Source organism: Phallusia mammillata, chromosome 5 (assembly GCF_965637545.1).
Source record: "Phallusia mammillata chromosome 5, kaPhaMamm4.hap1.1, whole genome shotgun sequence".
Taxonomy (NCBI): domain Eukaryota; kingdom Metazoa; phylum Chordata; class Ascidiacea; order Phlebobranchia; family Ascidiidae; genus Phallusia; species Phallusia mammillata.
Genome location: NC_137256.1, coordinates 16922841 through 16935856, shown reverse-complemented (window position 1 = coordinate 16935856; position 13016 = coordinate 16922841). Strand labels below are relative to the sequence as shown.

General features: G+C 37.8%; 1 protein-coding gene across 2 annotated transcripts; it reads left to right on the top strand.

Moving 5' to 3' along the window:
• Positions 1-3366: 3366 nt before the first annotated feature.
• LOC145230444 (uncharacterized) lies at positions 3367-8864 on the top strand. 2 transcript variants are annotated; one of them, XM_080095878.1, is made up of 5 exons: positions 3371-3595; positions 6242-6776; positions 6997-7134; positions 7804-8008; positions 8409-8468. In XM_080095878.1, the coding sequence occupies exons 2-5, from the start codon at positions 6436-6438 to the stop codon at positions 8412-8414; spliced, it is 690 nt and encodes a 229-aa protein (XP_079952004.1). In that variant the 5' UTR covers positions 3371-3595; positions 6242-6435; the 3' UTR covers positions 8415-8468. The 2 variants fall into 2 exon arrangements, with proteins under 2 accessions (XP_079952003.1, XP_079952004.1); XM_080095877.1 differs by having other exon boundaries at positions 3367-3595; positions 7804-8864.
• The last annotated feature ends 4152 nt before the right edge of the window (positions 8865-13016 follow it).

The following is a 13016-nucleotide window of genomic DNA, read 5'->3' as shown; positions in this document are numbered from 1 at the left end:
GAGACCAGAAATGTGACTCCACAAACTGAAACTTCTTGCTCTAAGGTACATCTGTACGAATTTATAGAAAAATATTAGGCTCGGAATGTCTTTTTATTTGATCGTAACAATGGCTTACCGATGTATGCATTTGTATATGAGCGATCTACGTAAACAAGTATCGGTTAAAGTCATTTCGTTGGCAAATACTGTTTGAGACCAGAAATGTGACTCAACGAGCTGAAACTTCTTGCTCTAACGTACATCTGTGCCAATTTATAGAAAAATATTAGGCTCGGATAGTCTTTTTATTTATTTCGTAACATTGGCTTAGCGATGTATGCATTTGTATATGGGCGACCTACGTAAACAAGTATCGGTTAAAGTCATTTCGTTGGCAAATACTGTTTGAGACCAGAAATGTTACTCTACAAACTGAAACTTCTTGCTCTAAGGTACATCTGTACCAATTTATAGAAAAATATTAGGCTCGGAATGTCTTTTTATTTGATCGTAACAATGGCTTACCGATGTATGCATTTGTATATGAGCGACCTACGTAAACAAGTATCGGTTAAAGTCATTTCGTTGGCAAATACTGTTTGAGACCAGAAATGTGACTCTGCGAGGTGAAACTTCTTGCTCTAACGTACATCTGTACCAATTTATAGAAAAGTATTAGGCTCGGAATGTCTTTTTATTTGATCGTAACATTGGCTTAGCGATGTACGCATTTGTATATGGGCGACCTACGTAAACAAGTATGGGTTAAAGTCATTTCGTTGGCAAATACTGTTTGAGACCAGAAATGTGACTCTACGAGGTGAAACTTCTTGCTCTAACGTACATCTGTACCAATTTATAGAAAAATATTAGGCTCGGAATGTCTTTTTATTTGATCGTAACAATGGCTTACCGATGTATGCATTTGTATATGAGCGACCTACGTAAACAAGTATCGGTTAAAGTCATTTCGTTGGCAAATACTGTTTGAGACCAGAAATGTGACTCTACGAGGTGAAACTTCTTGCTCTAACGTACATCTGTACCAATTTATAGAAAAATATTAGGCTCGGATAGTCTTTTTATTTGTTTCGTAACATTGGCTGAGCGATGTATGCATTTGTATATGAGCGACCTACGTAAACAAGTATCGGTTAAAGTCATTTCGTTGGCAAATACTGTTTGAGACCAGAAATGTGACTCTACGAGGTGAAACTTCTTTCTCTAACGTACATCTGTGCCAATTTATAGAAAAATATTAGGCTCGGAATGTCTTTTTATTTGATCGTAACATTGGCTTAGCGATGTACGCATTTGTATATGGGCGACCTACGTAAACAAGTATGGGTTAAAGTCATTTCGTTGGCAAATACTGTTTGAGACCAGAAATGTGACTCCACAAACTGAAACTTCTTGCTCTAGAGTACATCTGTACCAATTTATAGAAAAATATTAGGCTCGGAATGTCTTTTTATTTGATCGTAACAATGGCTTACCGATGTATGCATTTGTATATGAGCGACCTACGTAAACAAGTATGGGTTAAAGTCATTTCGTTGGCAAATACTATTTGAGACCAGAAATGTGACTCTACGAGGTGAAACTTCTTGCTCTAGAGTACATCTGTACCAATTTATAGAAAAATATTAGGCTCGGATAGTCTTTTTATTTGTTTCGTAACATTGGCTTAGCGATGTATGCATTTGTATATGGGCGACCTACGTAAACAAGTACCGGTTAAAGTCATTTCGTTGGCAAATACTGTTTGAGACCAGAAATGTGACTCTACGAGGTGAAACTTCTTGCTCCAACGTACATCTGTGCAGATTTATAGAAAAATATTAGGCTCGGAATGTCTTTTTATTTGATCGTAACATTGGCTTAGCGATGTATGCATTTGTATTTGAGCGACCTACGTAAACAAGTATCGGTTAAAGTCATTTCGTTGGCAAATACTGTTTGAGACCAGAAATGTGACTCCACAAACTGAAACTTCTTGCTCTAACGTACATCTGTACCAATTTATAGAAAAATATTAGGCTCGGAATGTCTTTTTATTTGATCGTAACATTGGCTTAGCGATGTATGCATTTGTATATGGGCGACCTACGTAAACAAGTATCGGTTAAAGTCATTTCGTTGGCAAATACTGTTTGAGACCAGAAATGTGACTCTACGAGGTGAAACTTCTTGCTCTAGAGTACATCTGTGCCAATTTATAGAAAAATATTAGGCTCGGAATGTCTTTTTATTTGATCGTAACATTGGCTTACCGATGTATGCATTTGTATATGGGCGACCTACGTAAACAAGTATGGGTTAAAGTCATTTCGTTGGCAAATACTGTTTGAGACCAGAAATGTGACTCCACAAACTGAAACTTCTTGCTCTAAGGTACATCTGTACGAATTTATAGAAAAATATTAGGCTCGGAATGTCTTTTTATTTGATCGTAACAATGGCTTACCGATGTATGCATTTGTATATGAGCGATCTACGTAAACAAGTATCGGTTAAAGTCATTTCGTTGGCAAATACTGTTTGAGACCAGAAATGTGACTCAACGAGCTGAAACTTCTTGCTCTAACGTACATCTGTGCCAATTTATAGAAAAATATTAGGCTCGGATAGTCTTTTTATTTATTTCGTAACATTGGCTTAGCGATGTATGCATTTGTATATGAGCGACCTACGTGAACAAGTATCGGTTAAAGTCATTTCGTTGGCAAATACTGTTTGAGACCAGAAATGTGACTCTACGAGTTGAAACTTCTTGCTCCAACGTACATCTGTGCTGATTTATAGAAAAATATTAGGCTCGGAATGTCTTTTTATTTGATCGTAACATTGGCTTAGCGATGTATGCATTTGTATATGGGTATACCTAAAAGCGCAAGGGTTCTGGAAAGTATTTCAGATTGGTTTCTGGTTGGCTTTAACGTCGCAATTACTCCATAACCTTGTACGTTTGTGGACGAACCAACACAATTAATACTTTACTATGTCAATTGCAAAATACAATCTGAAGTTGTTGTTAAAATATGCATTGTCTTTGCCTTAAGTTTTGAAAAGCGTACGTCAGCGGTTTCAAAGCAAAGATATATTTTATAATTGATACAATCTCAGGGTAGAGAATGTGAGGAACCTAATAAAACCCACACAAAAGCTTAATGGTTCGTGGCGGTCGTGCCGAATTTTCTTTGTGTTTGACGATCAATGGTTCTACTATCAAGTTTCGAATACAAACCATTTGCGCTTTGAGTAGTGACATGTCTCACACTTTATACAGTGTGTCTTGTTTTCCAATCACGCTGATAGCAGTAGGTGTTCGCAGGCAGATGTTACTTGCTAAACTTTAAGGTCTATTCAAATGCTTTTATCATGCAGCAGAACTAAAAAGCCTTCAAATAGGCCATTTATACATTTTTGCCAAATAAGAAAATCAATTTTGAACTGAAAAAGAGGGCAGTAATTAGCAGAAGTACTTCTATTAGCATTTGCAGGAGCAGATTTTGAACACTGACACACAAGTTTTTGTTATAGTGATTAATGCAGAAGGCGAGCACCTCAGAAAACCATCAGAAACTCGGATTTTCTTGTTGCAGTCATAAAGGTATATTTTGGTGTTGCATAACTACATGTTTGCTCATTGTTTGCCTTTAGGCCCTGGGTGAAGTAAGGTTTTGTCACTGATGTCACCGAAACGTATGGCAAACATAAACTAGATTTAATAATGACCATTTCCTCCACTCCCCTGCCCTGGTCGAAGCTCTGTTGTGAACAATTGCTATGTTACCGATTGCACTTTGCCTGGATTTGGTCGAGATGCTTAAGCTGCATTTGTTCAGACAGTGCTTTTGTACGATAACCGCATGTGAAGCAACACATTTGCTGAGGATTGTGTGTGACGTTATAATAGTGCAGGGGTGGCCAACCCGCGGCTCGCGAGCCGCATGCGGCTCATCGCCTGGTTTTATGCGGCTCTTAAGTTGTTGTCGAAGTTTGGGGCCATTGTGTATATTTGGGTTAGTATGTGGCGATCTGGTACAAAAATCGTTAAATGTAAAGTAAAGCTTTAACAATTTTGCTTTTGAACAAACTTATTATCGGTATGGACACAAACCTTGCCTTAAAACTGCAACTTTATGTGGCGCAAACGGCTTGATTATGATGGCATATATTTAATTGTGAACAATGAATGGTTGCTCATTCTTGCGTACAATGCGAATGAGACACGAAGCAACAGCGATATTTACAACAAATGTGTTCCAAAGTAAATAATGCTTCAATCCGTTGTTTTTCGGGTTATGACGAATGTTATATTTTTTCAGCAGTTTGTGTTGGGTTTGAATTGAGCGATTGTGGGTGGTGAATGCATTAATGACGTCGCAATGAATTTAGTTTCGCCACTTTGCACTTGGGGCACATGCGCGTTAGGTGTTTGGGGCGCGTGCGCGTTAGATGAAAATACCGCAAGTTTTTTCAGCAGGGAAAATCTTTTAAATAAACAATTTTGGTCAAGTTAGCCTTCAAATTGGCAGTGAAAAAATATTTTAGCAATTCACCAGAAATGAATCTCACCGCAAGTTATTTATAGAATGAGAAAAAAGGGGTATTTTAATTCATATGTTTTTGTTTGATGGATTCTTTGAAATGAGAGTTTTGTGTGAGAGACAGTGTTTGCACTGACCATTTGTTGTTGAAAATGACTGGCCCGTGGTCTGTACAAGTCAAATTGTGTCATTATTATGTTGGTGTGCGACATTTAGAATAGATCTGGCTAAGCACAGGTCTCCGTGTGTGAGGAAGGGACGAGTCATTTAACAAATGTGCTTATGTGTATAATGTGGCTCTTTGTGGTAACACAATAAAAAATATGGCTCTTAGGCTTTGACCGGTTGGCCACCCCTGTAATAGTGCATTGAAGTCTTATACATCTTGTATGTTTAGGTGTATGACAGTGATTACTGAGATTGTCTGTTAATATGTATTTCCGGTTAACAAAACAGTTAGTGAGCTTTAAGTTTCATTTTTACATTTAAAGCACAGTGTTCAAAGCTATGTTTTTGTATAGAAACCGTTTCCTTACGTTTCCAATCATCTCTGCGTTTGACCTGTTTGTTAGAACAAGATTTACAACACCTATATGTAAGGAGGGTTTGTAGAAGGCCTTAAGGGGGCGCGTTTCAATTTCCCCTCGTGTGACGTAGTTTTCGTTCGCAGTTGGCAGGAACTTGGCCGAATGGTCTGGCGCGCCTGACCCACATACAGACACAAAAAAAAACTTGATCGGGATTCGTCCCCGGGAGTGTCCTGGGTTCGAACCCCGTGAAAAAAAAGAAGAAAAAAAAAATTCGTTCGCAGTTTGTTTAAGTTTGACAGATGAGTTACACGGCAACGAGTAGAGACTCATGAAATCGCTTGTAAACAGTTGCGGCTCATGCCTAAAAATCCTGGGTTGCTCTTATAGTCTGATTAACTAGCAACTCCATTGTGATGTTATTTTCGTTACGCCCTTACTGTACATATGTGTGTAAACAGCAGTGAGTATAATTGTGTTGTATATTGTTTACTTGCACGGCGACGGACCAAATTCTATGACAGGAATTTTCGCTAAGGCGGGCGCATTGCAGATCCTTATTTCACCTTCAAGGCCGCCAAAAGTGTTCTTGTTTTTATTTGTAAATAACAGATGAAAAAAAACCCATAAATTCGTTTCCGAGACTGCATTTGGCCGTACGCCGCAGGTTGTGACATGCAGTGACAATGTGGCACGAAAACACACGTGGCACAAGTACGAAACGTAGCGGTTGTAAATCTCTAAAACAACAACAATGGAAAGGAAAACGTTGGTTAAAAAAGTAATTTCATTAAATTGCACTTCACAAATTGCTCGAAGCACTAATAATGTCAACATAACAACTTTTGGCCTTTACCAACAGTGAGGTTAACATTCACATTCAAATGTGACCAGCTGAAACGGTACCATCGGCCGGTAAATAAATTTCACGATAAACGATACAGCCCAATCCCGTTTTCGATTCATGAGATCAGACTTGTATTAGTGGTGACCTTGTCATGATTTTTTGACAGCAATAAATACGTTTGTGAGTTGATTTGTTGCGCATAAACATTGTGATTTGCTCTACGACTATTTAAAGATAATTTAAACTAAGTTGAATTTGCGGAATATTTAATGCTTTTATTGTTTAAAAAAATAGCTGTTAACAAAGTTTATTAACAAATTATTTTTTTGCAGATGATTAAAGCGATGACAAACTTCTAACATTATTTGGATAAAACTTTAAACAAGTGACAGACAACATGTAACTTATCCTTTAAATCTTCAAGCTTTTGCAAACTTACTGTCAAAACATTCTTAAAAAAGAGGATCTTTTTTGTTTTTAAACCTTACTTTCTAATTTTAGTATTTATAGGATATCAAAACACTTTATGAATATTAAAAGTAACTTACTTCGCAAACTTATTCTGCTGCTAATAACTTGTTTGTGCTGGCTTGTTATTTCTATATATTATGGAGATCATTTTACATCCTTAATTCAGAAGCACTTTGCTTCAACTGAACCAATGCAATATCATCATATTGTTATGCCAAAACCAGTACCAAGATTGTGCAAAAACATGTTGAGCGAAATGACAGCAGGCAAATGGTTTCCTTTGAGCAGACCATCTAGAAATTCTTCATACTACGATGAAATTTATCACGGCTACTGGACAGAATTTAAAATGGCTGACCGATTATGGCGGGATGACCTCAAGTGTGGAAATGCAAAGTACGTTTGACAAGCTATATTGCAATCAATCTGTTTATAACTATTTTTGGTTGGTATTATAACTTCTTATAGTTTGTTGCGTCTGTATAGTTTAGTGTAATACCATATAAATCTAAGGTTTATCTGTAATAATGAGTTCGTAGCATCGAATAACTAAATAAAAACAGTGCATTTAGAAAAATGTTTCAGCAATAAACAATAAACTATTTGCGATGTTCAGCAAACTGCCGAAAATCAAAGGCAGCAAGTGGCCAGAGCTACCTGGTTGGTGCAATCCATCAAGCGAAACACCATGTTGTTCTGATATTGCTGGAGGAAACTGCACTGCGCCTAGTTTCGCTTCATGTGAATGCGCAAAGTGAGTGTTACTAGATGGACTGATTGATAACTTCACTAGCTTATGCTGATATACTCAGTACAAATAACTTTTGCGGTTTGCCAGTGTAAGGTTTTGACTATCGCGTTTCACCTTACAGCTTGTCCAATTTCCAGACTTAAAACTTTGGAAAACAAATATTTTTGAAACAGTTCAGGTCATAAAAACGTGAGAAGATAAGAAACCCTATGCCTACAATAAAAAGTAACTATAGACACCAATAGGCCAAAAAGTATCATTCTAAATCTGCAATTTAAGCCGCCCTTTTGCTTTTGTCTTTTTTGTGTCCCTATTGGATTAATGTAATGTCAATTATCAATAAATTGTTCGATGGCCTGATATGAAACTTTCACAACTAATAATCTATATAGCATTGCAGATTTGTTTCATTAGATGTTTGGTTAGGCTTTTACCCCAAAAAAGTAAAACTTTTTTATGCTGTCATTTAATAGCCACAAAAGAAATGTTTCCCTGTCAAAGGGGTCATAAAACTGTAACGTTTAAAGTTTGTTGGTTACACCGGTGATCTGCTTTACAAAAATGTTGGCAAATATGGGATGCAATTTAAATCGACAACCGAACATGCGATTTAAATTAATTTGTTCTTGTAAATTACGGCTTCTTGTAAATTAAAAAAAAAACTTGTTACAGCTGTCTTGATCCAAGAAAATACCATCATGCTGAGATGTGCGAATGGAAAACTGACGAAATTGGCTGCACGTGGCAAAATTACTCAACCGCAACTGAGGCATGTGACGTCATCGAGCATTCACCCTTCAGTTCGTTACACTTCGTTGGAGATTCACTGATCCGAAACATGTTCTACGCACTTCTGATGATTCTTACCGATGATCCAGTAAGTGGAACATGGAGCAAAAACATGAATGAACAATTGAAGTCGTATTGTCGTGCTGAGAAGTTTTTCTTTTGTAAATGTCGAGAGGTTGTTCGTTCTTTGGACATGCTTGAAAAACCAGAAAAACTTTGTGGTGGAAAAAAACCAAACTTTTCTATCCACGCCACGATTTCATATGCTCAAACAATGGAAAAGCAATTTAAAAAAATTGTTGCTGATAAAATTGGCCAGAAAGGCTCAATAATTTTACTCCACATTGGTCTTCACATGAAAATGAACGCAAGTAAAATTATTGAAAACTATCTACAACCAAATATCAAGATACGTGATGATTTCTACAGAAACATGTCACAGTCCATGAAATGGCCCCAAATTTATTTTGTTCCCCCTCTGCTCCCAGGTTTGATGAAGCCAAGACGATATTTCTTCAGCCAAGGAGAAGAAGCCGCTTCCGCTTTTGCTGAAAAAGTAAAAGCATTCTGTGACCAAAATGATATCACATTTTTCGACGTGCGACCATTTTCCAAGTTTGTTCACAGTATTGATGGAACTCATTACGGACTCGGTGTAAATTTAATGAAAAATCAATTATTGTTAAATCATTTTGCCTCTTTGCCGTGATTTTTGGTTTATGAACAGAATATCAGGTTGCTACATCATTTGCTCGTAATTGCTAACTTCTGTTAATTCTCGTTTTTTCTCACGACAAAATTTGTTGCAATCTATTGCTTTGTGTAACGTAACAATTACCTGTCAGTTTTGTCTGATAACGCAACGAGGTTTGTTCTTTTCGTTCCTGACTTCCGTGAAGCATGCTGCTATGTCGGTTGTATTGAATAGACGCGTTTTTGTTGTTTAGGCGATTGTCATTGGTGAGTGATTTTGCCCTAATGTGTTTTGCGACTTCTAAAAGTCAATGACTTAATGATTAAGTAATCAGTGAATTATGATTGTTGTAAGTTTACCAGCAATGACTTCATATGTCATTCCGCTTTGGAACAGTACATGTATTGGGTTTAGCTAAGGTACCTAAGTTGCATTTGTTTAAGCCAGGGGTGGGCAAACTACGGCCCGCGGGCCGAATGCGGCCCGGCAAAGAAGTTCATGCGGCCCGCCAAATGTTGGGAAATTTTAAAGAGAAAGCTACCGAGAAACGCTGAATAGTATTATAACCACAGGCGTAGTTTTAAATATCGGGGGTGTTTACGTGCATTAGCCTGTTGTTTCTGCCACGTTATCATGCACATATTCACTAAAAAAAATTTCTTCGTTCGATAAAAGTTAAAGCGATTCACGTTTTCAAATACAGCCCACTTTGCACTGTTGACGCCAAAACTTTGGTCACTTTGGATCAAGTTTAGGTCGTTGCAGTACATTGCAAACGGACATTAAACGGCTTTAGAATCGTTATCACAGACCACACCACACTTAAGATGGATACTAAAAGCGGCTCGCTTTGTTTAACGTTGGCGCAAGGAATTTATTAACAAAAAAACGTGGTGTAGCCTATGTTGCAATAAATGCTTGTTTATTTTGAAACAATTATAATTGTAACGTTTCAACCAATGTTTGTGCAAACAAATTGACAACAAACGTATTTCCACATAGCTGAAAATATACTATGTTAATATTTTGGGCTAAATCATGCAGGGGTGCACAACCTGCGGCCGTACGGCCACATGCGGCCGCGGAGACGAGTTTGTGCGGCCGTGACCATGTATGTTAAAATACATGTACAGGCTGCCATGACGTAACTAAAACTATTTTGCCAAATATTTCGGTGTTCAAAATGCCAAAAACAGATTTCGTGAGACAATAAAATTACCAGCCTAAGAACCACATACGCCAGGCTTTTTATCCGCTTATTGTGTGCAAACAATGCGAAAAAACAGGCACCCCAATCGTCACAATACCGATGATGACGTCATAAACCGCTAGCTCCGTTCAGCTAAACTTATGCACCAAGTTAGAAATTATTAATATGAGCATTTTAAACGGCTTTGAATCGTATATACATGATATAAACCTAATTCTTTACACTAGTTATTTAAAAAAACAAATTGGTGGCTGTTGGTGAAATACTATGCGGCCCGATAAGATTAGGAACTTTTGAATGCGACCCTTGCACTGAAAAGTTTGCCCACCCCTGGTTTAAGCAGTCCTATTGTACGATAGCCTCAGCCTGAGACCCTCAGGTGAAAAGTAAATTCTACTTCTACAGTGTCGCCCGACATAGCTTGATAAGAATTATGCGAGACGTCATAATAGGACATTGTAGTACTGTTTTTGTTGTATATGTTTAGGTGTAGGATTGTCCGTGTTGTTATATTTTTTCCGGTTCCCAACACAGTTGGTGAGCTTTGAGTTGCATTTCTTTCCTATTCAGGTTTATTAATAAAAACTACCATTACCAACATTTGAAAACAACATAATGTAACAAAGCAGGCAAGTTTTATCATTTTAAGCTGCCTCGGAGTTTTACGAGCAAATAAATAGAGTTGACTGACAGCCTAACCCAGGGGTGTGCAACCTGCGGCCCGCGGGCCAAATGCGGCCCTTCATTAAAGGTTGTGCGGCCCGCAGATACGCTTGGATTTCAAATATACTGGCAAACAAGTCCAACTACTATATATTTTTGAGCAGATTAATGCGCCCGATGCTTTTTTTCTGCGACCTTGCAATATGTGGCTAGAATCAAATGCGAATTTAACTTGTAGCATATTTGGTAAGCAAAAAAGAAAAATCCCCTTGTGTTATACGCAGGTGCGGCCCGCGATCTAATTTTGGCAATTGTATCTGGCCCCACAGCAACAAAGGTTGCACACCCCTGGCTTAACCAATCGCAATAAATTTTTCTGTTAAGATAAGTACAAAAATTATGATGTCAAATCACATTTACGCAAGAGGCAGTAATATTGCAATTTAACACTCATTTTGCTGCATGAACATAGGAACAACAGCTTGGCTGTCAATTAATTTCTTCTGATATGAAAGCAAATCGTTTCTACTGTAGGGTTGCCATATTTTATGAAACACAATCCCTGACAAAATTTATCTCGGTTCCGTGAACCCAGTTTTTTCTCAAACTTTAAGTCTAAATGTGTTGACGTAAGTCTGAATGTGTATTTCAGAAAAACGAAAGTTGATTGCAGGATTTTAGCTAGTTATGCAAAATTGCGCATAACAATGATCCAAATCTGACATCACAGACAGGACAAAAACATTACAATTGTGCGCGAACAATTGCATTTTTGTTAGTGGTCATATGCAATAAAGTCTATTGTTTAACAATGGAGACGGTCGATTCTCACTTTCACTTTGATTTCAACTTATCCAGTTGCACAAACTGACGCCAAATAAGGATATAGAATTACTTCCACCTTTTCGAGGTCCCCGCAAAATGCCCTAAAGGACCGCGGACCCCAGTCTGAGAACCGCTGCGTTGGCCATTTTTGCGATCCAAACATTCTATTCCGGAATAAATTAGAATATTGGGAAGTCACACGGACGGCGACACGAGAAAACGTTACATACGATACTCTGATCCTTGTCAATTAACTTTCTGCGCAGGCTTCTGTTTAATCAAGTTTTTTTTTAACCAAAAAAATTGGGAGTCACAAGAACCTTTTTAAATTTGAAGAAAAATGCCACTGTAAAAATGTTCTTATGTCTCACGCATTCGACTTTTAGTTGTTAGTTAGTTCCCTGCATAATACGTACACAGTTAAGAAAATGAAATTTCCCACGTTCTCATGTAGCATCGAATGCTGAGTTTTCTTGAAACGCGGATTTTTATTTGTGTATTTAACGCATATTGTTAAACATCTAGCAACAAACAGGTATTGTTACGCGCGCGCACACATCAAACAGAACATGTACGTTAACCAGCGCGCCGCCAGTTTACCTCTTTACGTTTCATGGTATAGACGCGGTTGTAGCTATCTACTAGAAACTTTCTCCGTTGGTACATTGATTTCCTAAAATATACAAATATTTTTTCTTGAATTCCGGACTTTTAGGTACATTTTTACATTTCTCCCTGACGCAGATTTAAACACTAAATTCCCTGACATGTCAGGGAAAATCCTGACGAATGGCAACCCTATTCTACTGCAAATTGCCGCAAGAATTATGTTTCAGCACAAAAATAGTAATAACAATGTGGTGAGAATATTTCACGTGTCAGCCGCTGTGCATTTGCAGGTTGATTTGTTTTGTACAACGCGTTTTCTTTAAACTGTTCATGTTATTTGGGGATAAATGTCGCACTTGTGTTTTATATGTTTCACTTATGCAAAAAAAATGTTGCTTATCTTTTACACCTTTCAACGTATTTCTTATATGTTATATATTAAGGTCACTTACATCTTTTGTTTGTTTTCACCTAATCCCTTATTTTCACTTAATGTTGTTTTTTATTTGGTTTAGTTTTCTTTGTTCTAGTGGCACTCTTTATTTACACACTACCTTTTCCTGGCCGCATTTTCCGCATCATTGATTGGCGCTCCCGGATGTTCCCGGTAAACTTGTAAAATTGTGTAAGCCGGTGATTGGTCAACGGCCCGCGAGCCGAGTTCGGTTTTGCACGTGTTGTTAAAGACGAGGCAGTCTTCTTGTGGTCGTCTCGTGGTCGAATTAAGTGCTTTTGTTTTATGTGTCGTGGTTGGTATTATGTGCCGAGGTTTCGTGTACTGGAGTTATAGCAACCTCTCCGAAGTATTTAAATAACAAATAATATAATAAACTTTAAAACGCCCTTTTAGCAAAACCAGTGTTAGGTAGAACCAGCTTTCGTGGTGAGCCGTTATTGCAGGGTTCTGGACCGTTTACAGAAATGGGGAGACAGTCTCGGGGAACAGATCATATTGGAAGGGCTTTTGGGACTTAATTGGCTAATAAGCTCATATGACCAGCACGCCAGGACCCTGCCACCACGACCCGCTGGTTTCGCCAGAAGACTGTTTTTTTATTGTACTTTAATAGGTAAACATTTTATTCCATTTTTATT